This window comes from Lutjanus erythropterus, chromosome 6, assembly GCF_056507025.1.
Source record: "Lutjanus erythropterus isolate fLutEry1 chromosome 6, fLutEry1.hap2, whole genome shotgun sequence".
Lineage (NCBI taxonomy): Eukaryota > Metazoa > Chordata > Actinopteri > Lutjaniformes > Lutjanidae > Lutjanus > Lutjanus erythropterus.
Genome location: NC_139322.1, coordinates 8,395,515 through 8,421,468, shown reverse-complemented (window position 1 = coordinate 8,421,468; position 25,954 = coordinate 8,395,515). Strand labels below are relative to the sequence as shown.

Here is a 25,954-nt window from a genome sequence, read left to right as displayed (position 1 = left end):
CGGAGTGGGAGGACGGGAGTTCAGTCCCCTGACTGTGAACACCAAGGTGCTGATTCTGAGCTCATTTTAAATGTGTGCATTTATGTTTTTAATTTTGGTGTAACAGAGAGCTGGGAAGGTGTGTATTTCCATATCCAGGTTATGTAAACCATTATTTCCCATGTGGCAGCGTAAATAGCCAATGGGGTTTCTTGGGTTGCTATGAATTTTAATGCCTCTGTCTGGTGCCTCTGTCTCTGCTATGGGAGAATTAGCAAAGACTCAAGGTGATGCTCAGTCTCGCTCTGCATATTTTAGACCCCCTTTCAATATTTCTTCTTTACCTTTTTTTCCATTTTTTTCCCTCAAGCTTCTCCCTCACTCTGGGGCCTAATGAGCTGTGCTCCCTTGTTGTGATAGGCAGCCAGATGTGCTGTCACAGCTGCCAGTGCAATGGCATGGTGTGTGACGCTAACACACACAAGCTCACACACAGGGGCCATTGCCAGCTCATCAAAACAGTGTTGTTCCATCCTACTTGCACTTCTCTGCCCTATTCCTTCTCTTTCTCCCTCTCCTCCTCTTCCCCACGTTGCCCTGCAGCCCGCCGGCATCTCTTCTGAAGTTGCACAGTGTCTGGCTTTACGTTGTGCGCGGGGACCCTTAGATCCGTGATCAATAGCGGTCCTTAGATCTGCTATTGAGCGAGCGAATAAGTGAAGCGGCCACACGCGTGTTGCTGTGTGCCCCGTAGCGTCTCCCTTGGCTAACGATGGCAGACAGACTGTGACGCAAAGAATTGCAAAAAACAACAGAGGAGCCCATTATGGTGTGGAAGCAAACACACTGCGCTGCTTCATCAAGGATTAAAGCACTGCAGAGACCAGAGAAGAGGAGGTACTCAGACCATGAGATGAAGAAAGGGGAAAAAAAAGAGGAAATGAAGGCAAAAAGAATGCTCATTCTCCATCTGTGGGTAAAAAGGAAACTAGAATTTCTGCCTCCAGGTTGTATGCCTCAGGAAACCAGTCAAGTTTCTGTTTATATCCATGTCTATCCAGAGTGGCAAAACGGACATAATCATTGTACTGTCATTTCTGATTCTAATGAATACTTTCCATTTGATGTTCGGGATATAAAATGCCATCACCTCATCATTTTATCCTGCTACAGAATTGTTTAAATTGTTGTCATAATTAGTGTATGAATTTTTGAGCTATGGCCACAAACGTGCTTCGTGAGCTCACAGTGACCCCGTCCTTCGATTCTTGAGCCCAAGTGGGTATTTGTGCCAAATTTGAAGAAGTTCCCTCTGAGAGTTCCTGAGGTATTGAACTCACAAGAATGACAAACATGAAACCACAGTGACCTCTACCTTTAACCACCAAAATTCTAATCAGTTTGTCCTCGAGTCCGAGTGGACATCTGTGCCAAACGTAACAAAATTCCCCCAAGGTGTTCATGAGATATTGCACGCGCAAGACTAGGACACACACACAGGTCATGGGAGGTCACAGCAACCTTGACCTTGGCCAAGTGGACATTCATGCCGAATTTGAAGAAATTTAATCCACGCGTTTCTGAGACATCATGATCAGGAGAATGGGAGGGACATGAGGTCAGGGTGACCTTGACCTTTGACTTCTGACTGCCAAAAACGAATCAGTTCGTCCTTGAATCAAAGTGGACGTTTGTACAGATAGATGGACGGACAGACAAACAACCTGAAAACATAATAACATAAAGCTACTGCAAAAATATGAGAATCGGCTAAGAAAGCTGTAAAGATAAATTTGAAAAAGTTGCTGAAGATGATGAAGGTGAGGACAGGAACGAGGGAGACAAAGGGTAAAGAAGCTGCATGGTGCCAAGTCCTATGTGAAGGACACTATGATGTGTCCCTTCTTCTAATGAGTCCTGCATCTGTTAAATTATTCTGCTTGCTCTGCTGGGGCAGGAGTTCAGAATGACCCCCCGGCGTGAGGGCGCGAGCCTCGCCAGACCTCGTCCCCATTTTCTGCTCCTCGACAGAGCTGCGTCTCCCGGCCCCACGGCCCCCCGATCTCCAGCCCCACCCACAGCTGCATCTCAGCTCTTGACCAGGTAGCCCAGAATCGAGCCTCATGCAGTCTTAAAGCAGATGGTCCCACCTGGCTGACTAATGAGAGCTGGCCGAGCATGCGCCGCAAAAGATTCACGACCTGGGGAGATCGCTCACATTCTGCCTCGCCTGTTCCCTCTATATTTCTTTTATTTCTCTATATCGCTATTTCTTTCTTTCATGCACAACTTCAGCCATACATCCTCCAGAAAAATGCAAAGCTTGTTCTCAGTTTTCCTCCTCTTAAGCTCTCGGCTTTCCTCTCAGTTAAAGATGGGGGCAACAGGTAAACGCCCATGAGCCCAAAATTGTGGGGTGTTAACTCGAGGTTCTACATGTGAAGAGACAGAAGGAGGCAATCACAGCGGGACTAATCGTTGCCGGCGTAGAAGTCAACAGGGCAGAGGGAGCGAGAGAGAGGGAGAGATGCTGTCCTCCTGACTGGAGCAGCTTCATCTCTCCGGGGAGGAGGGAGAAGTGTCGGCTGAGATGCTGAGGGTTCATCTCTCCTGCCACCTGTACAGTAATTGTCCTCTATTCTGTCACTTGGATCACACCAGGCAAGGGCATGCAAATGAGGAGCTGAAAACTGTCTGCCTAAAAGTCAAGAGCAGGAAACATCAAAGTATGGCAAGGTGTGTGGCGCAAATTTCCATAACACAAGTCAGAGCAGAAATTGAACCGATTCTTGATTTAAAAAAAAGGTGATGTTTGCGAGAGTTAATTAAGGAAAACATTACTCTAAACCTTTTGTGTATATTTACCTGGTAGTGCATGAGAGTGTTGAGTCTCTTCCAGTCATTTTCTATCTTGGTGGTGATGTCTTCATCCTGCAGCACCACACGAGCCATTCGCCCCTGACGCCACTCTGAGGATACAAACACACACACACACTGAATTATGAGCAAAGACTATGCAAACTATAAATCATAGTGAGTCACAAAGAATGTAATTTGTCTTAGTTTTAGTTTATTGGTTTTCTGCACAGACCGCAAAATAAGTAGCAGGCTGAGACTCCTGGTCTGAAAAGTAAAAAAAAATTGAAGCTAGTGAAGTTAAGTGAAACTCTCTACTGGCCAGCAGGTGGCGATGCCACTGGTTTCAAAAAGTAGTCTGATTGTATGCACACTTGTGGCAAAATGACTCTATTTCTAAGTTGAATTATGACCTCAGGAAACAGTTTCCTAATGGTTTAAGGGTTTCAAGTCTTCTGCAATACAGCACAATGTTCATTTTGTAGATTATGGTACCATGTAGAGTAAAACAGAGGGTACTTTGTGATTAAGAGGTAATTTTCAGTGAATCTGTCCAACTCATGAAACTCTGATCAAACTGTCAGACTAAGCAGTGCTGATCAAAAAGCCTATGGTTCAAGTTTATGTTACTCCATTGCCTATTTCTCGCATCAAGTATTTTCAGAAACATTAAAGTACAGGAAAGACTGTGACCAGCAGCTTGTCATTTTGTGTCTCCCAGAACTCAGATCAAACTGTAAAACTAGACTGTGTTGATCAAATATGGATCAATCTGTTACTACATTGCCTTTTTCTCCCATCAGATGTTTTCAGACAGATTTTAGTGAAGTGTTTAGCTGCACTATGAGAAAGATTATTGCTCAGGTAGCCAACATTTTGGGATTCGGTTTCCAACGGAGCCTCACAAAACTCAGATCAAACTGTTAAACTAGGCTGTGTTGATCAACTATGAATCAAGATTCTGGTGCTGCGTTGCCATTTTCTCACCTCCGATGTTTTCGGGCATGTTTTAATGTATTGTTTAGTCTTAATACGAGAAAGATTGTGATTAGGTAGCCGCCATTTTGGGTCCAGTTTCCAGTGGAGCCTCCCGAAACTCATATCAAACTGTAAAACTGCAGTGCCTATTTCTCACTTAAAAATGCATTCAGAAACCTATTTCAGTGCAAAGCTTAGCTGTAATATAAGAAACTTTGTGGCCAGAGAGGCCTCCAACTTTTCCTGCTGAATGGACAAATCCAACCAAGCACTGCCGAAGTCGTAGTACATCACCGACCAGCTCTACGCTGTTGTTGATACTGTGTGCACACTTGTAGCAAAAAACAGAGAACAACCCCCATAATACTAAATTCGAGGCTTCGAAATGGTGGTCCACAAACCAATCTGTGACATCATGTTGGGTTTTGGTGCCATGTGTTTAATATATACCATGTGTTAAAACGCACATCTGCTTTCAATTTACTTGTGGGCAAAGCTTAATACTTAGGTGTGTGATTTATGTATTGCCTTTACAGTCAGTTTCCTCGCAGGGCAAGTGTGAACTGTGCTAAAATAACCTCAACTTCCTTCTGACACAAACCAAACTCTTAAAACACCTCTTTTCAAACCTCATTTGCCTTTCAGTCAGTGGAACGTCAACCTACGCGACTCCCAAAGAGAGCTCTCTTCACACATTACCCAAATGAGTAGATATCAGCAGCCGGAGATTTTGTACGGCTCTCTGCATGTGTACTCCTCTCGCAGACTTGGATTGACACGCATCTTAATTAAACATTACACCCGAACAATTTCAAGATGCATATGCAGGCAGCCTGCACGCTTTAATTGGTACTTGTGTCGTGGAAATGGCGTGCCATTAGCATACGCAGCAGTTGGCCCGTCAGGGTCAGAAAGAAGAGAAGAGTAGAGCAGACAAGTAAGGAGGAAAAACCGAACTATGAGAAAATCACCTCTTTTCAGTGGAAAAAATAGGAAGCGGGGGGAAACAGGTGGGGGCTATAAGCGGTGCTGGTGGAGGGCAGCGTCTGACGGCTCGTTGTGGGGTAATGAAATGATAATAAGGGTGTTGACGGGCAAGTGGACAGCCATTGTGGCTCTCGTGCTGGGAGTGATCATTGATTTTCTCCTCTGTTGACTGGGTTTTATTACTTTGTGCCTCTGCCAGGTGATCACATGATATCCCTGCCTGGCACGACATCCTCCCAAAACCATCTAACCTCTGCAGAAAAAAAAACATAACACACAAAAAAGTAGTCGCACATACAGACATTCACAGACACACAGATGCACTTATTTTCAAGGCATCAGTGAAAGGGTAAGAAATGGACGGAAGAGAGCAAAACAGAGGAGAGTGGACGGTCGGGGAGCCATATTGCGAAGTGATGGAGGACGTGCTGATTTGCAGCAAGTCGGTGGGGGGGTGAGGAGGGGTTGCTTTTGTTCTCTCCACCCATGTGAAGTGAGAGAAAATGAGAGGGGCATAGAAATGGGAGGCAAGGTACGGACAGGCGAGGATGGAAGTGGCAGACTGCGTGGGAGTGGAGCTCGGCATGAGGCTGGCGAGCCCGTCTGTCAGCTCTTACCTGGGTCAGCCAGACAGCCACGTCACTGATGCAAAAACACACACACACACACGTGACGACATGCGCGCTCCTCTGCCTCGATCTACTGTGTCTTATTGGCGCTACCGGGCGGCGAAAGCAGCCAGACGGAGGGATGCGCCGCACACTGTCAGTCAGTTTGATAGAAGGCCTGGCAGCAGCACACTGAGACTGGCTGGCTGGCTGTGCTGCTGGAACACAGCTTTTATCACACTAATGCACTGATAATCTGTACACATGGCTAGGTTTTCTCTCACTGATACATTAATCTGTGGGTGTGAAGGACTTTACACCTGCCAGCTGCATCTGTGAGTGTCTGGATTGTGCACGGGTGTGTGTGCGTGTTAGTGCCTTACCGAGGTCCATGTCAACAGCACGCGGCCGCTGAGAGTAGGGCATGTTCTTGTAAACAGTGTCTAGTATCTTCTCCTTCACTTGGGTGATGGTGTCACAGTTCAGCACCTTCACCGGAATCTCTGGGCTGTTTTCATTGTCGGGGTTCACACAGTTTAGGATCTGGATTGGAAGAAAGGAGAAAGAATAAGATAGAAAATTCACAGAAGGAAAAGAGGAAGAGTCTGGAGGTGTCCTGTTACTGCCTGGACTTAGGTCCAGCTTGCAGCTTCGCCCTCATTAGAGTCTCCTTGGAGCATGGCAGGAGCTTTGAGAAACCATTTCCGCTCTCGCTGGCAACCCAAAATCTAATTTCACACCTTCGGCGGGACACCAATTTCCAGCTCTGCCGGGGTATTAGCACGTAATGAGCCAAATTCCCAGTCGGAGCAATCAGAGCATTGTCATGTCACATGCTGACTGTGTGAGTGTTTTTTTCTGCGTGTGCATGTGCGTATGTGTGTGCGTGTTTACAGAGAGGTCTGTTTGGTGTGTTCAAATCTCCACAGCCACCTACCCTGATGTTGGACCAACACTGGAGCCTGTGGGATCATTAGTTAATTTTCTTCCCATGCAGGAAGGAGGAAACCCAACACAGCAGACACAGCTATGTTACTTTAACCAAAAAATAAAGACAAAAAGTAAAGTTAAAGGGTAACTTTTGTATTTTTCAACCTGGACCTTGTTTTTTCCATGTTTTTGTGTCTAAGTGACTAATGGCGACAACACATTTTGAAATTAGTATTGAGAGAGAGCGCTGCAGCCGACAGAAATTAAACTAATCTACGACGTAATCCCTCTGGGCAACTGTGCACGGTCAAAGTAAGTCCACTAAAACCGTTTGTTTTTGCCATTGGCGCGCTAACATTGTTATTATAAGTGTCTGATAACATTATGGAAAGGTTTGCTACAGAGATGGACCTTTTTTTAAAGACTAAAATATGTTTTGTTTGACCAGAAATAGCAGTTTTATTGCTCTCTCCAAAGCCACAAGACTCCCTTGGCATCATCGCCATCTTCTTTCAAATTCGACAAAAATGAAAAACAAAACTCACCAAAAACAACCTGGTTCGTCTCCAACAATCAACAACTCTGGTTTGAAATGAACCCTTCACTGCATTAGATGTGAAAATGTCACAGAGAGAGAAGTAAGAGGAGGACATCAAAGAAGCAGCTCGGTTAAACCGAGTCTACAGCCAGAATCGTTTCAATTCTTCCTCAGTAAATAAAGGGTTTATTTCAACCAAACAACCAGAACTGGTGATTGTTGGAACAGTAGAAAGATGAGCCAAGATGTTTTTGGTGAGCTTTTTTTTGATTGTATCAAGTTTGAATGAAAATGGTGATGACAATATTAAAATTACAGTTTTACAAACGGAGTCTGGTTAGTTTGCCAGGAGCACTAAAACAGCTGTTTGTGGTTATCCAACAAAATTTATCTTACTCTGCAAAGAAAGGTCTCTCTCTGTACGGATCATTTCCATAATTTCAGACACTTACGATAACAATCTGAGCCTGTCAGGGAGCAAAAACAAGCACTTTTAGCAGGCACACTTTGATGGTGGGCGCTTGCCTGGAACGATTAAGTTTAATAAGTAGCTTAGTTTAGCTTTTGCCAGCTGCAGCACTCTCCCTCACCGCTGGACCGATCTAAAAAACTGCTGTGTGCATCAGTCACTTAGAGACAAAAACATTAGAAAATAGGGTCCAGGTTGAAAACTACCAAAATTACCCTTTAAGAAATGATTTCCGTACATGTTGTATTTTTCCTTGTTGCTTTATTATGGCAAAAAATGACTGTGGGCTTTTGTGTCTGTGTGAATGTCTCAGCTTGGCAGCATTTTAACCAACAGCAAGTAATTTTTGAGCTTGTACTGTATAGCATGTGTGTTATGGTTCTACTCGTGTGTTTGTGTGTGTCTGCGAGGCTCTGTGCAAACTTCCCGTGTGTTTCTTGGAGTGTGACGTACCAGGGTTTTGTACTCGATCTGCTGGCGGATGAGCTTGTCTTCACTCAGGGAGTAGCGGGCCTCTCCAGTGATGGCGTCGATGGGCCCTTTTTCCATCTGCTGCTTGATGGCGCAGTACAGCATGAACAGGGGCTCCCCGGCACACTCCTGTGAACACGAGCCCGCAGATTCACACATGAGAGAACATCACAGCATAAACGCAAAAATACACTTCACTGAGAACACCTACAAGTCCACATACTGTAAATACCTGGTAACGTGCAATCACGCTTTTTAATTTAGAAACTTAATTAATAAGAAACACAAGATATACTTATATTTGTATGTGTAAACACATACAAACACATGTGACATGTGTTGTTTGGCGTACTAACCTTGAGGAATTTGTGAAGCAGGAAGGCAAACCAGTTTGTAAGCATCTTCTCTGCAACCGACTCCGTTCTGAAAATACATAAAAAAAAAAAAACAGGAAAAATAAAATTTAACTCTATTCTTTCTCTTGATATTCCAAAACCTTTGGATAATACAAGAGCTCCATAATTCATGAGGTTATGTGCAAGACTTCGGGGAGGTTATCTTGGCATCCTGGGTGGGTGCATCCTGCCGTTGGTTCTGCTTGTATACCGCCTGCAACACTGCGGTTACAGTGAGTGAGCAGAACAGAGCAGAGAAGGGGCATCTGTGTGTGCATGGTTTGTGTGTGTGCACATGTTAAGAAGAGTATGTGATTGAGTATGCATGGATGTGAGTGTGAGTGAGTGTGTGCGTGTGTGTGTTCACGTGTGGTTGAACACAGCGGGACATCAGCAGCTGTGACAAGCCTCAGCTGTTGAGAGAGACGAGTACTGTCACAGCAAGGTAACGCCTGATCACAGCCAAAACGATCTCCTCTCCTCTCATTTTCTCTCCTCTTCCTCCCCTACCTCCTCTGCCTTCCCAGTCAATAGCACACATGGAGGTACAGCCTGCTGCTGGGCTTGATTGGGCATGAAAACACACAAGTGTGCAATGACCTCTCGACTATTTCTACAGCCCATGGAGCACACAAGAGGACTGTGTACGCCTCTTATTTTTTTTTTATAATTCCTGCTTGTATCTTTCTCTGAATGCCAGACAAACATCCCCCCTCTGCCTCATTAGCACCATCATGGAACACTAGAGAAACAGAAGTAAGACTTTAAAAAAAAAGGACAGAATACCAAACAGCCAGGTGGGAATGGTTAACGAGCATGAAGCATAGATGAAAGGGTTAGTTCTGTGGGGCTCATGTGGACAAGCACCTGAGGTGAATAGCAACAACAAGCCCACTTCTTCTTGTGAAAATGCTTCATGCCTGGTTCTTTCCCCTTGTCTGTTTGATGGCTGCACAAGACCGCATGTAGTCTGAATTAACTAGAATTATCACCTCAGTGTTGTATGCCTCAACACCAACCAGCCATGCTGCAGTTTACAACCATGTCTGTCCAAACTCATGTAATATATAAAGTGAAGATATAATAAAAGGTATTATGTGTGAAATTTTGTCATAATTAGCATATGAATTCTTGAGTTATGGCCATAAATATCTTTATTGAGGTCTCAATGACTTGACCTTTGACCTCCAAAATCTAAACAGTTCATTCTTGAAACATTTGTGACACGTGAGGAAATTCAGTCAAGTTGTTGGTGAGATATCAGAAAAGGATGGACTAGAGGTCACGGTGACCTTCGACCACTAAATTCTAATCAGTTCATCCTTAAATCCTTAAATCCGAGCGGACGCTTGTGCCAAATGTGGAGAAATCCCATCCAGGTGTTACTGAGATATCACATTTACAAGAATGGGACTGATGTGAGGTCACAGTGAACTTTGAATAAATCAGTTCAAATTTGAGTCCAAGTGGACGTCAGTGCCAAGTTTTGAGAAATTCCACTGAGGTGTTCTTGAGATATCCTGAGAATAGGACGGACGGACAACCCGCCTGAAAAATTGGATTGGAAATGGATTTTTTTTTTTTTTTTACCACACCGCTTTTGGTCTCCATCATTTCTCCCGCTAGCTCTAACATAGCTGCTACATACACTAATCACAAGTTAAGATGCCGTGGTAAAGTGTCCCATAGACTGTCTGCAAGAGCATGACAGCTTGTGATTGTCACATGGTAGTGAATGATCTCGCTCTCCGTCGGCTTGTACACGAGCGTTCCAAATTCAAATGGCAACGCACTGAAAAAAAAATGACCCTCTTAATGTAGCAGGAAATTACTGTGATTACTCTGGTGTATATGATGGAGGGGCCTTACAGCACAGTGTGCTGAACTGGGGATTAGCAGGAATCGAAGCAGCCAGGTATTAAAGACAAGCTAGAAGGCTTCCGTCTCCTCACAGCTAAATAGTGCTAGGGATGATTATACCTATTCAGGCTCTGAATGGACCTAAAGGGAGATTATGACTATTATGGAGATAATTGCGTTAAGTCGTGTTTGAGGGCTATAAGCAAGAGTCTGGGACCGAAGCACAAGTCCCAGAAGGTTTGTCTGAGCCAGGGGAGGTTACAACAGCTAACATTTTAGTCACTGAGACGAGAAAAAGTGTCAGTCATTTTCTCTGTCTCGTTAAACTGAGACAGAGTGAGACTTGTGCTCTCTCTTTCTGCTTCACACAGATCTTTTTTTCTTACAGACGCAGGACAGTGGAGCAGAGGTTATATTTTGTTTTGAACCATGTGCGGCTGAGTTGTGATGTCGTCTCCCAATGCCTGGAGGCTATTCCTCCGCGGACGAGACCGCTGGCCAGCCTATTGGCAGCTCGTCGAGAGGACGGAGAGCTGGGTGACAGCTGATTTGAAGCGTGATGTGCCAGCGGCGGCGGCGGCAGAGGGGGTGGGGGGGGGTTGTAGATTAGTTCACCCAGTTTCAGCTGCAAGATGAGAGAGTAAACATTGTTGAAATGTTGAACAGTGCATGCACGCTCCTGTGAATGTGTGTGCGTGACATCCTCTTTGCTGGCACATGCACAGGGTCTATAATTCCCACCTTTTTAATAGATGATCATGATTTTTGAGACCATATCAAGAATATAACAATAACAAATGAAAAATCTTAATTAGTTAGAATTAAATATAGTTGATTAATAATGTAAATATGTGAATATATAAGCGATAATGTACAGTGATGATGCAAAGCGAGGTCTTGAATCAGCCTGAAGGGGTTTAATTCACTGCATATTAACCTGCTACACAGCTACTTGCTGAAATAAATCCAAAATTTGACACAAAATATTCATCTAAACTTATTTCAATGATTTAAAAAGGATTTTATCGCTCCCAAAGGGTCTATGATCAAAACTGTGTCCATAGCAACGGTCTGGTCTTCATAGCAACGGAATGCAGAATTCTGAAAAAACAGAATTAGAATACTGTAATTAACCAATCGGAATCAAGAAGAGAAAAAGAATACACAGCAGGATGCTTTACATTGGACACAATATATACAAAGTATTAGTCCTCACCCTGAAAAAATTCACTACAAGGTCTCAGATCTTATTGAACAAACCTCCTCTATCGTTGCAGTGTGTTTGCCATTCCTTCCATCTAGAGTTCATTTTCTCAGTCATCACCATTCCAAACAAAACAGCTATTTTTTCATCTTTGGCAAGAGATGGGGAGCCAGTAGCCAGTGCATGACCAGAAACACTGTGTACAACAATTAAAACCATCAGCTAAAAAAGCTGTCTAACTTTTCCCTAGACTGAAAGAGCCTGTGTAAGTTTTTAACCCATGTAAGACTGCGTCTGACGCTGACCGAACAATCATGTGTACTTTTTAAAGATTCATCCCAGATCTCGTCTTTGAGTTCTACATTCAGCTCGTCCGCCCACGGAAGTCCTGCTGCGTTCAACTGAGTTCTGTTCCATATGATCTGATAAAAATGGGGAAACCGTCCCGCGAGTAACAGGATCAAATTTATTTATTGCCTACAGAGACTCCTGCTCATCCAAGATTACACAATTGGGCAAAATGCTTCCTGACATCGTCTCAGATTTGTATAAATCTGCACAAACGCGATGCAGGGATATTGTAAGCAGCCTGAAATGGTGCAAAATGCTATTTGTCATTCTGTTATATACAAACACACAGGTGAGGGTATACATGACTAAAGAAATATTCACAGGCTTGCAATGCTGCACAACAAAAAGTCTTAATAAGGAGCCACTATGAGTGCCTGAGGCTGTATTTTCACGCTGAATAAACCTAAATATATTGTGGATTTTTTGGACAATACCCCAAATCCCTCTGTAATTGCCCTCCTTCCTCTACGAGAGTTTACCTCTCTTTGCCCCCCCTCCCATACCATACACCCCTCCCAGCTTGTATGAGACTTGAGTCTGTTAGAAGTTAATGGAACCTATTAAGCATTTTAATAAGCTCAGCAAGTCCCAAAGAACGAAGTCAAATAAAGCCTTTTTTGTGGGGGCTGCCCTGACTCCCCCTTAATATCTTTTCCTTTTGAATGTCGGGGGGGAGATGTACTTTGTTCTCCTCCTTCTCCTTTCCTTCTTGTCCTCCTCCTCATCTGCCTCCACTTCCTTCTTTCTATTAATTGAGTTTCATTAATGAACATCAGGATTTCATTATCCCACATAGTGTTTAAGAGGGGCTTCGCATCCCCCCCATCTCTGGTCTCCTAATGGCAGCAAGGGTGGAGGATGGAGGAGGGGGTGCTATATTAGCAGGCAGCGGAATGTCTTTCAATGAAACTAATGCCAAACACAATACTCGCGCTCTTAATAACTCTGTACTCCATTGCTCTGCATGGGCGGAAATCTCATTACAAAAATGCTGAGGAGAAAAATAATACAAGATTGAAAAGTCTCAAGGTGATAGAAGCAATGTTCTGTGATTCCATTAAAAGAACATTATAAGGAAAAGAAAGAAAATGGGTGAAGAGAATGGCTGTGGAGAAACTTAAGAGGAAGATGGAGAGATTAGAGAAGAGAATTTAATGTGTAGAAGAAACGGCTGCCTGTCAGACGTGGGAAGTAACTAAGTACAAATACTTTGCTACTGTGCTTCAGTAGAGTTTTCAGGTATCTGTACTTTATTCTTACAACTTTTTAGTTTTGCTGCCTACATTTCAACACAAATATCTGAACTTTATATTCCTCACATTTTCAAAACAGGCTTGTTACTTTAGTGTTTATGCATTTAAAGGGAGTTATCGATTTTTTTGCATCATTATTCACTGCCGTCCCCACATCCAGAACAACTTCAATCTAAATCTATGTAAAAGATGTAAAAAGAAGAAAACAATGCAAAAGATGAAACAAGAAGAAAATCAGGACGCAACAAGACAAAAACGACACGTGAGACAAGATATCACAAAACAAAAATGACTTAAGAAGGCATAAAAGAGGTATCAAGATGAAAATGTTGTAAAAGATGTAATAAAAGATGTAACAAGACGAAACAGAGGGATTGTGGACAAAAGGTGAGGTTTAGTTAGCTTTGCACAGAAACAGCCAATAGAAATGTCCTTCAGGAGGCGACATTTTACTTTTATCCTTTGAGCACATTTTTCACTTTTATTTGAGTAATGAAGTTGAGTCAGTACCTCTACTTTAACCAGAGTCTTTTTTTGTTTTTTACACAAGTATCTGTACTTCTTCTTGAGTAAAGAATGTGTGTACTTTTTGCCACCTCTGCTGGCTGTACAAAGATGTTCTGACAGGGGTCATCAAACACCAGAGGAGCTTCAGTATTCCCAGACAGACAGGCAGAAAGAGAGGGCAGTGCTGTGAAATAACAGCAGACATGAGGACTATTGGGAAGGCTGGGATGAGCACTGAAGAGGTAGCGCAAGAACATTCACTAATGCAGCAAAATACAATCCAAACACCATGAGGTGCAGCATCAGTTCCACTTAGCGCACTGGAGAGTGAGGAAATCAAACACACTGTCAAAGCTTAGATATTGCTTTCAAAAAGCTTTTAGGAGAATGTAAGTGTCTGCAAGCAAAAATCTTTCTGTATCAAGACAAAGAAAGCGGAAGGCATTTCAAATCTTTAAATACCAAAGACACCGGAGTTTCTTTGAGAAACACGCCTCAGCAGAGCACGAGTGCACCCTTCAAACGTGATTTCGGGAACTTAACTGACTGAGGGTATTATATCTCTGCTACATAAAGGCAAGATACTGTACATGCTATAATTTGTTTCCCCTGGACTGCCGTGATGGATGGTGAAAGGGGATCTAACACTTAGCTGAGCATAATAGGAAAAAAAAAAGTGTATGTGCCGCAGAACAACTACAGCATAATGCACACAAACTGCCCTCTGGCATTCAAACAAATCCAGTGCACCATTATACTCATGAGCCAATGACATGAGCCAATGCCTGCTGCATTTGTTGTCCTCTCTGTAACTATTATGCGGTTAACTACTTCCTCAAATAAACGACAATGATTTGTTTTCCATCCTGCTTCATCTGCCAAGAGGCTTTTCACATGCATTCATTTTCATCCTATAATATACCACTTCAGCCCATTCAGGAAAGGGACAGAAATTCAAATGAATGGAAATTGAATGGCATTCAAGTGGAATGCATATTTATGACCTACTGTAAGCATATTAGTCGCTACAAAGTCAGCAAAAGTACCAATGAGATGTTGGCAGATGCTGAAAGCCTCTGGAAACCCAAATCCGCAGTCTTCGAAGCATTTTACTAAGGGTCTCATGTACATAACAGTGAGCATCTAAAAAGTATTGGAAATAAGTTTAAATCCAGATTTGAAATATTGGTATTTATGTGTTGTACACTTTCCTGCGCTGAGTCTGAATTTAGTGTGCTTGTGCTTGAACATTTATTATGAAAACTGCACAATTAATTCTATGATCCAATCATAACCAAGCATGAATTCACAATAGCTGCAATCAGCTACATACGTATGCGCATGCACTCACATACACACACAACCGCTTGACCTCCATAGCTTTAGTATAAGGAGTGGGATAAAGTCACACCAACATAAAAATAATTCTCTGACATTCTCTGTCAAGTCCAGTGATGCCTGCAACAAGTCTCTACAACAGTGACTCATGACTTATTTAACGGTGCTTGGCTAAAAAGTAGGGGTCAAGACAAACCAATGATCCCTCTCTCATGCTCTCTCACAACAGTCTACGGCAAATAGTTCATATGTTTCATCAATCTATTTAAAAGTTATGCGCTGTTGGTTATAGGCCACTCCCTCTGCCACGCCCCCTTTTTTTTTTACAGGTGTCATGAACAGTTAATTAGCTGTGATTTGGCTCATGAACAACCTTACTAAATCTTGTGTAAGTCTGTGAATCCATTTGGAAGTTATATGTACGCCAAATTTCGAACATTTTCCCCGTTTAACTTTGCCGTTGGACAGCCTCTTCCCGACGGTGAACTGAAGCAGCTGTTTCTGCTCTCCATAGCCACCAAGTCTCCTTTGAAATAACGGTCATTTTACCTCACAGGACACACAAGTTGCTCATCTACAGCCGCCTCAACCCGTGGTGCACAATGCTAGTTTGGATCTAAAATAACCTGTGAAAACACCGAAGTCACACAATAACACAAACAAACTAACTGGTTGAGGCAGCGGCAATCCAGCAACTGCTGTGTTCTGCAAGGGATTGAAGGAGTCTTATGGCTTTGAGGAGAGCACAGACTGACTTCAGTTCCCTTGCTGGAAAAGGCTGTCTGATGACAAAGTTAAATGGTGAAAATGTTGTGAATACAGCGTACACTTAAATTGATATTGACTCTACACCCAGCAGTAACTGCACTGCTTAGCTTCTATGTTGAGACAGCTGTTGAAAAATGATCCGCCATGACTACAAAGTCTTGAGAAATGGTCTAAACAACAAAATGTGCTTTTTTTTTAATTTGCTGTTCTAAAAGTTTGGAATTTTCACTAAGATCATTGAGGATGCTTAATGAGAAACTAAACGTTGATACCATATATGCATTTTACATATTTCCTAAAGGCTTTAACATAAATAAAGAAGAGGAACAGTCATTTTATTCAGTCTAACTTTAGCCCTGCAAAACCAGGTGAGAAGGCCACATTCCTCATTGCTTTTTTTTTTTTTTATCAAAAATCAGAAAATTATTATAGTCATATCTACAGTTAGGACTCTATATTAAACTAAGAGTGTGGTGACTGTAGAGTGATGTTAGTTAATCTTATATTATCATTCCCATAAAGTATAGATAGAGCATCAGCAATTAAACACTCAAATATGAAAAAAATGCAATCTGGAGATAATCTGCCCATGTGAGAGACCGAGGGTGTGTGAGAGGAATACAGAAAAAAAGGCATGTTGGAGGCAAACAGAGATGGTGAGAGGCAGGCAGGCGGAGACGCGGTGTTAATGTTAATCAGACAACGAGTTTGCATGCGGCATCTTCAACGTGCTGCCCACGTTAACTTGGAAATGTCTCGGTGGAAAGCATAATACAGCATTTGCTGAATTAACATGCTTATTAGTTGTTCAACTGTGGTTCCGTTGTTGAATCCCACACCCTCCACTGCACTAACACACACGCTCAGTCTTCCCCTTCATTTTTCCTCTCATCTCTCCTCTTGTCCTCCGCGTTCCCTCTGTGCTGTGGCTACTGATGGCATGGTGCTCCATCACTGGAGCTCACCGCAGAGAACGGGGCTCAATAATTAAGGGCGCCTTGCTTTGCTGGAGCAACTACATCTTGCTGCTGCTGTGTCTCTCTGCACATACTGTTCCTATACACTCTTATATGCACATACGCTTCTGTATATGGTACGCATACGTGGAATACTTCTTACTGTAAAACTTTAAAGCTGCGCTGTAGAGTTTGTCAGTCTTGAGAATGACGGCAGGCTAAAATCCTTTGTCATCTTGTGTCTTTAAAGGACAAGACCGGTAATATTCTATCCACTGATCAGACACAACATTTAAACCACAGTTAAAGTGAAAAACACTGATCATCCCGTTACAACGGCACCTCTTAAGGACTTGACAATTTGACAGTGGAACAGCCCTAAATTTCTGCAGATTTTATCAGGAATGCACCTCAAGGTCTGCGAGTCCATGAGGGTGGACTTGATTGGGTCGATGTGTTCGATCTAAGCGAGTTTGACAAGAGCCAAATTGAGATGGGTAGACAACTGGGTCAGAGCATCTCCAAAATGACAGGTGGTTTGGGGTGTTCCCAGTATGTTGTGGTTGGTAGCTACCAAAAGTGGTCCAAGGAGGGACAAATGGTAGACTGGCAACAGGCTCACGGAGGCTCAAGGCTCACTGATGAGCATGAGGAGAGAAGGCTAGCCTGTCTGGTTCAATCCAACAGAAGAACCTGTCAGAATATCGATGCTGAGCCCCGTCCACCGCCGACAGCGCCAGAGTGTCAGAACTGGACTATGGAACAATGGAGGAATGTGACAAGTGATTCACTTGACCTCCACTTTCTCCAGATCTCAATCTGATCGGGAAGTCCAACACAACATTACAATATTTAGCAAGGGCTTTTTGTTTTGTGGCTGATCAATCTGTGTTTCTTCCAATAAAATCTTCCCTAGTTTATTAGTCAAACCACACACACACACTGTCCTGCTGCTGGAAATCACAAGAGCAACAAATCTCTAAAAGTAGTCCCTTACTCATATTTGAGTAACATTTGCTAAAAACTACAGAGCCCAGGTTCTGTAGGAAGTTATTTAGTCTTTTTTTTTTTTTTTTTTTTAAATGAAAGTATGGTTGTGACTTGTTTTTAAAGATTAATTCCTTCAGTAAGAACAAGTGTGTTTGGGGCTGAGTGCTGCAGACAGTCTGGGAAGGCTGGAAAATACTGATAGATGAATGAATGCTGTGTTAGTTTTGGTCTTTTCATTGCTTTTATCGACAACTACAAATATATAGAATATCCTACAGCCTTATCCTCTAACAAACAACCATTTGGATCCATTGTACACATTAAACTTTGATTACCATCGTAGGACACTGAGGGAACGTGAGGATAACATGCTAAGACGCCATGACAGATGGAGCTATTTTTGTATCTTCATCTGCAATGCCTCTGTGATTATGGTTTTCCCTTAAAGGGTCGAGCATACTAACTCGCGGACATGCCCCTCCCTAGAGAAAAGCATTCAACGACAGCTGAACGAAGCGAGAGGAGCAAAGCTCTCGGCCGTGACTCGAGCGTGTCTTGGGATGCACTTCATCCCACTGTAATATAAATGAGAACAGGAAGCGGGCTGGTTGACCTGGAGGTGCTTCCTGTATGTCGGCTCTCTACTGTAGCCATGTAAACTTGGCCCATGGACTGTAAACACACTAATAATTCATTTAGAACAACATTCAGAGTGATTCCTACTTCTACTAATCTATTGAAAGCACAGTCAAATCCAATGAAGCCAACAAAGCTTTATTCATTGCACCAGAATGTATTCTAACACACAATATGCACACACACGTAAACTGATACATTTTGACACCATAAGAATGGTCTGTTTACATGCCGCTAATTCATTAATACCAGAAAACAGAGGGGTTTCTCAGCCAACATAATGGTAAGCATTTCGCTATCCTATTATATATGATAATGGACTGAGGAGAGCCGACAGAAAAGACAACCGAATGCAAAAATGGCAACAAAGCGCAGCCCAGCAGCCTCTCTCTACGCCCTGCACAAACACAATTACTGCTTCGAGACGTGCTCAATTTGACGATCATCACAGACATATGTGTGTGTGTTTGTGGATGTGTGTGTGTGTGTGTGTGTGTGTGTGTGTGTGTGTGAGTCAGCTGGCTGGCTTGACTGTCGGCTTTTCTCTAAATAGGCGATGAGGAAGACAACAACAGCAAAGAGCCATGTCAAATCGATAATCCCTTAAATTCCTCTGAAAAATGGGGAGTGAAATGTTAAAAACTATAGGACATTTAGCCCTCCAGGCTGCAGCGGCAGGACCCGAGGATTACGTACCACTGTGTTCCTAATAAGAGAGGATAATGAAAACTTAGAGGTGACGTGGGGCCCTGCTGTCATGTGAAATAACAGCTTAATCCAGGTCCATTTGATGCTGTGTCACTTCAGTCCATGTCTTTGTCTTTGAGCCTCTTTCTCTGTTTGCTTCTGTGCACGGGCTTTTCTGTCTGGCAGTTATTTACTCTGAATATTAATGTGGGTTTTTCAAATAGAGACACTGAGGGAGGGAGGCTGGCACGGTGCTGCAGTGGTTAAATGGATACATTTATACAGCGCTTTTATCCAAAGCGCTTTACAAGGCCTCTGCTACTCTTTCACCCATTCATACACACACTCACACTCACACACCGATGGCAGCGAGCTACCATGCTGGGTGCTGGCCTGACCAATGGGATTCAAGGTAAATTTGAGGCACTTTTCATGTGTATGTCCAGTCAGCGCTGATGGTAAATGTCAACTGAAGTAATAAATTCTTCTGTGAGTGCTATACTGACAGAGAAAGCTGAGTTTTCCTGCATCTAGTAATGTCACATTGATGTAGTTGGTGCAAAGGAAGAACTACAGGCTATTTCAGCTTTCTAGTCTCCATCTTTGGGTAGCCAGGGGATGTGCTAGATGAGTATTTTTGCCACCTAACACTATGTTCTGGCCAACAAAGTAATAGCCAGAGGCTAGGGTGATAATCCCCGGCAGCATGGGTCTGGGCATCAGCAGGTCACACATAATGAATCCTGGTACATGTAGGCACTGCTGGCATGGCTCTGCAAGCAGAATTCAACTTTCTTGGTCAGTATTGCACACACTGAGGAATTTGTTCCTTTCCAAGGACACTTGTGGACAGAAGGAGGACTGAAGGACCAACCCTTTGATAAGCGGACAACCTGTTCAACTTTCTGAGCCACGTTGGTGATGAGGTTCTAGTTCTGAACCTGCAGCTGGCTTTCTTTCTATGTGGACTTTGCACGTTTTTCCAAATTGCCCAATGTCAGCCATCAGCTACACAACATCTGAAACAGATGCTCTTCTCTCTAAAATTGGCCCACACTACAAGATGTCTCTTTACACACTACATGATTATATTAAGATTATTGTGCAAGACCAAGAGCATGATCTCACATGACCTCATGTGATCTCATGGGGAGGCAGATGTAAACAAATGAACACTGATGATGTGCAACAACTTGCTGTGGTAATACTTAGCAGAAAGCAGAAGGCTAAACGAGGTCAGGGACACAAGGTCAACACGCTTTGTCTTTTCTTTAGCAAGAAATGGAGGTGAGATTTTAACTGTCAGTTTTAATCTCTGTCCACAGTAGTATGCTAGCTAACGTTGACCTCAAGGGTTATAATGTTTAGTGTTGCTTGGCAACACCATCAGCTGCTCGAGGACTACTCCCCCTCCTCGTAGGCTACTCTCTCTCATTGGCTACTGTGCTGATCCAGATTTTATACATGTATGAAATTATCGGGTTGGCCCTGATGAGCAGCAGCAGGAGTTTTAAGACCGGATCTGTAAACCCCTCACATTAACAGTCTAGTAGAGTGCAGATCTCTGGCAGATAATAAATGATGAAGGAGCTCCTGCAGTGATGCAACAATCCCCAGGTTCAAACAAGCAGAGTCTGCAAAGTTTTTAATGAGTTAAAAATAATAAGTTTTGTATAGCAAAGTCTCACCTAACTAAACTTTCACATAACTGTATGCACAATAAACGGGTCCAAACTTCTCAATTTACATTGTTGGAAGTAGCATTGTTATTTATTTAGAGCATTAAAGCAACCTGTTTCTACATTTTTGTAGAAATTCACAAAAGCTTAAATTCTAAATAATGTACGCTTGAAGTAGCCTATTCAAACGTCAGAGCCTGAATGTCCCAGTGGAAGTTCTGGTCATTCAGAAGATTAAGTTTTGGCTCAGAGCCCCCCCCCCGTAAACTGAAGTTAATACCAACAATGTTACATTTTTCAGGCTTATATCAGACCGATTTTTATGAAAATCATTCCAAAATTAGTTACAGCTGATTTAGTAGTGATGTCTGCATCTCTTATTCGTTGTTCTGGTCCTGGACCAGATTTCTCCCACCCAAGCTGTTAGTGTTGTTTAAGATGAAACAAAACTTTGAAAATTATGAAGGCTTTGGGTTTCATACAAGGGCCAAAAAATGGCCTGCAACAGACTAAGCAAGCCATGTTTTTAGAGGGTTGAATTGGGGATAAATTGGCCCCCAAACTGTTGCAGTCTGAGCCTGTCTTAAGGGAAGATTAACATCAGAATTAAGGTACTCTTTGAAAGTACTGCAGCTGCCTGCTCTCATTGTATCTGCTTATTAGTCATGTAAACATAATTAAAACTGTGCACAGAGCAGTCAGGCTTCCAGAGAGCCTTTTCACAGAACTGTACAGCCTGTATCTTTTGAGCTGATTGTCAGTCCTTTAACCTGTTTTTATACCTTCAGAGCCACCAAAGCAACTGAGGACACCTGGGCTAGCAGGTGTTTAAAGTTTTAGCACATCACCCCAACTCCCCCGGAAAACAATGTACACTGGAGACACAGAGAGGGGGGAAAAAAAAACAGTTAAGTTGAACCGCCTGTGAATGTTTTATAAGGAGCCCGAGCCTGGAGGATAAGTGAGACTGACATTGGCATTGAGAGAGACCGGGGAGGGGGGGAGACAGGATGAGAATGAGTGAGCGAGCGAGCGCGAATACAGAATTATGCATAGAATTCAGAGGTTTGTCATGATGTGAAGAGTGCATGGCGTTTATGTCAGCATACTGTGGATGTACTGTAGCACTCATTACAAGCCTCATTCTGTGAAGCGTCTGCAGGGGAACACAGGGGAAAATCAAAATGCATCCGCCCACAAGAAAAAGAGGGAAGAACATGCAGCTCTAGATCAATCCTCATTCATCTGTCTATATGTATCAGCATCCTCCTACAGCCCTGCACTTTTTTTTTTTTACATGTTTTTAAATGAGGACAGTGCTTTCAGGATCTGCATTACTATCCTGTGGGCACATGATCACATATGAAAGGATATACAGTACAGAACAATGTTGTTTGTACTGAAATTAGTCAAACAACTGAAATAATGTTGAGGATTAAGAGATTTCTTTTAATTAGATTGCATATAATCTGTTTGTTTATACAATGTTAATACCTTTCTTCTTTTTAATCATTTCAGTATTGAAAAAAGACCATTAACCTCAATCTGATCTTGAGCTTTTCTTTGTTGACTGTTTGCTATCACAAGCTTTGTGGGTGATATTTACTTAATACACATTGTGTGTGATGTTACCTGCGCAGCAGCAGTTTGGGGTGGTTCTTGCTCTCCAGGTTGCGGTCGATGAGGTCCGACAGCAGGTGTTTGAGGACGTCGGTGGCGTACTCCAGTCGCCCTTGCAGGGCCGTCATGATAAGTGAGGCCACGTTGCCGCGGTCCCTCATGGAGAATGAGCGCTGCATTTCCAGCGTTCGGATGAAGGTGAGCAGGAACACTTTGTTGTTGATGAGCTGGCCAAACAGCTTCAGGGCCTTTTCCACATTCTGCTGGCCATTCCCTGACACCTGGACAGAGGGGGGGAAGGAGAACAATGCATGTATAATATATGCATTGAATGCATGAATAAGAAATATTGCGTAATAATTTACTGATTTACTAATAACGGTCTGACAGACTGTCCTGCATTTTCTTTACTAAACAGCTGAAATCATCCTTTAATAAAGCTGAAATATTTGGTCTTTCTGGATCTTAAAAAGGCATCTGACACATTAAATAATGATATTCTCATTCATTAACTTTACAGTGGTTTAAATCCTTTAACAATGTGGTTTTATTAATAACAAAAAGTCATCTCTTTTTAAAGACTAAAATAGGAGTCCCACAGGGTGCTGTTGTTGGCCCACTTCTTTTCAGTTTATATATAAATTATTTATCATAATCATGTCTTGGCGCAGGTTTTAAGATGTATACAGATAATACAGTTATACATATACCTGTTAAAACTGTTACGTCAGTCTCCAGACAGCTGTCATAACATTTACAGTCCATGGCAGAAAAGTTTAAAAACTCAACGCTAAGAAAACTGTGACAAGCTATAAATGCTGTGGTGTGTGGCAGTGGTTTATGTTACATATTTGTTCCTATTCAAATATTAAATCATAATAAACATAAATGTTTCTGTATGTGAGGTGCTGTGTCCCCTAAAGGACCTCTGCTTTTGACATGTCAAAGAAAAATCAAGAAACTTTTGCTCCCCCCTGACTTGTTAATTATTTTCTTATTAAACCTGCTTTCATATGTAGGCAGACCCAAGATGCGCAGTTACAATTATTGACGAGTTGATTGAGTTTTGGAAAGGATTCCTGCTCTTCAACTTTCGTCTTGACCTTGTCTCACACAGAATAAAGATTTTTCCAAAGGCACCAAAAGCCTCACTCATGTTTCACTTCGGCCAGACAGAAGTTCCCACTCGTGGTGAGTAACTGAGAAGATCTTAATCAATTATTGACCCGAGTCTGTTAAGAAGCATTATACCCTGAGTTAGCTGCCATTTCAGTTTGAAGTCAAATGTCACATAACTTGCCAGAGTAAGACAATCCAAAGTGACAAAAACTCACTTTTCTTTGTATTTGTTTTTTCTGTTTTTCAAAAGTTTGGACATCCAAGTTCCTTCTGATGGAAAACTTTTCACACAAAATGTCGATCTTATGTAGCTTATAAGAACTGAACAGACATTGCCTTTAGCTGCGTTTTCACCACAGGAACTTTCCCCAGGAATTAGGAGCCCTTGTAGCACATTTCTACCACAGGGACCACAGTCTGAATTAAGTTCCGGGGACATTAATCCCCCCCCCCGAAAGTCCCTGCTCATGGCGTACTACTTTCCAAAAATAAAATAACTTTGGGGGTGGGATTTGCAGTGCTGAACATTTCTGATTGGATGAGCACTCACATTTTATTTCACCACTGTTTTTAAAAAGCTGCTGCTGCAAACCAGTTAGTTCTTTGCTCATTGTGCTTCGACACATTGACATGGACTTACAGAAAAAGTCTAGCATTTCGGGTAGTTTGAAATCGCTTTGCTACCTCTGCTCTTCTCTTTTCCAGCGTCAACTCAATGACCTCATTTGCGAAGCCATAAATCACAATCAACAGCAGCACGACTTGAATCTCTTCCACGCTTACAGTTGCTGCAGTGTTGTACAAATAATGATGCCTGTCTTTTGCTTTATGTGGTGTCATGAAGAAAAATTATATGAAAAAGGAGCCGTTGCTTTTTCTTATATCAGTGAACTAATTTACGTAATCTTTGCGAGTCTTTAGACCACAGTGGAAATGCAAACAAGAACTGGCTGTAGAAACCTTTTAATCCACATTTCCACCCAAAGTACCTGGAACCGTTTGTCCCAGGAACTACTTTTCAAGGAATAACAACGTTCCTACTTTGTCTGCATTTTCACTGCGGTCTCAAAAACCATGATGATTAAATAAATTAGCCTGCTGCCGTACGACTTAGTGGCGGCTGTGTTTGCACATCATTTTTGTATGATGATGCCATAAAAAGGATACTTTTGGAAAGTGCTATCCTCTGTGCAGGGACTTTTTGGGGAGTAAAATATTGTCTCTGGAACTTAATTTAGACCCTGGTCCCAGTGGTGGAAAAATGCAGAGTTCTACAAAGGGTTCCTAGTCCCTCCTGTTGTGGAAATGTGGCATTACTTCCTTGAAAAGTAGTTCCTGTGACTAACAGTTTAGGGTATTTTGGGTGGAAATCTGAACCATCACCCTTCTACCTAACCAGGCCTACTAAACCAATCCCATCCTACATCACACACAATGATCTACAAATAAAGTGGTGCACCTCGATCATGATGAATCTCTTTATCCCTGATGGTCTCATCCTCTGGACTCCACTCTGTGCGTTCCATACAAAATAAACTCATTCCCCAGCACTCTACTCCGGCCCCATGAAGAGGAGTGAGAAAGTGTTAACCAGCCAGTTTTTCCCCCAGTGGAGGAACCCACAGTCCTGCCTGAGGATTGGGGAATTACTCAGTTCATTACCCCTCATACTGCAACCACTGGTGGATGAAATAGCCATGTGCTGGGACCCTGTTTTCCATGAGGGAGCTACCATGTGAGGCGTATGTATACGTGGTTGCATGCTGCTCAGCATGATTGCCTGTATGTGTGTATGGGAGTGAGACCAGAGGGTAGAAAGGATAAGTGGCACACTGGTATCCTTTCCCCCTGAAGCACTTTGCTGCTTATGGAGGTTAGCCTGCAGGGAGAGTGGTACTGTAAGGGCAGACACACTCTACAACTCTCTCCCTTACTCTCCTTTTTTACCTCAGCTTGACTTTCTCCTGCCCTTTCTTGCTGCATTTGCTGCATATATGTCTCAGTTATCTTCCCTCTTTTTTTCCTGCTCTTTGTTACCTCCAGTTCTCTGAGGACGGGATGATCCTCTATGCCGGGGAAGAGGACCCTCATAGCGTACGTCCTGTAGTCCAGATGGGGGATGCCGGCTCTGTCCAGGTCACTGGTCAGCTCATTGATGTCCGTCTGCAGCTCGGCGAAGGCTGGGAGAGGAGGAAGACGAGAAAGAGAGACCATTTGGAGGGAATACTTGAGACATGCAGCAGCATAAGAGTAAAACTTAAATCCCAGAGGACCAAATACGTGAATCCTTCTTATCTTCATGGTGTTTACTACCGTTATGATGAAGCTGACAGTTAAAGCCCAAGATAGTCTTCATGTCAGAGAAACTCAATATTTCACATCTCTGCCTTAAAAAAACACACACTTTGCTCTTTCTCTCAGATACACACACACACCTCCCTTTCTCACTCATTTTTATCTACCGGCCAGTAAATTGGCTGTAGCTAAGGCCCCAAAGAGTGTGTGTGTGTCATCTCAGTGTGAGGCTGCAGGTGAGCACTAGTTAATTGGCTCCATCCTGACTGACTCCTGTTCAGGCCCACGGCTCTGTTGAACTGCTTCGCCGCCCTTGGGGAGGCTCCCCGTCTGCAGCCTATCACAGGAGCAGCGGCAGTCCCCCCCAATCTCCAACCCAGTCTTAGCCCTCACCTCCTGGCCCCTGGCCTCCCGTGCGACTCCTGGGTTTACACACCGACACGTGGGCTCACAGGCGCACATGGAGTGTCTATGCTCATA

At 43.0% G+C, this 25,954-nt stretch overlaps 1 protein-coding gene across 1 annotated transcript in view; it reads right to left on the bottom strand.

The window, feature by feature from the left end:
• Positions 1-25,954, bottom strand: part of plxna2 (plexin A2) — a 265,500-nt gene that overhangs the window by 21,652 nt on the left and 217,894 nt on the right. Inside the window, exons 21-26 of the mRNA XM_084720421.1 lie at positions 25,217-25,359; positions 22,073-22,341; positions 8,173-8,239; positions 7,799-7,945; positions 5,792-5,951; positions 2,845-2,948 (exon numbers count right to left, since the gene is read on the bottom strand). Coding sequence (XP_084576547.1) covers positions 2,845-2,948; positions 5,792-5,951; positions 7,799-7,945; positions 8,173-8,239; positions 22,073-22,341; positions 25,217-25,359 — 890 coding nt within the window. The remainder of the gene's footprint in view (positions 1-2,844; positions 2,949-5,791; positions 5,952-7,798; positions 7,946-8,172; positions 8,240-22,072; positions 22,342-25,216; positions 25,360-25,954) is intronic.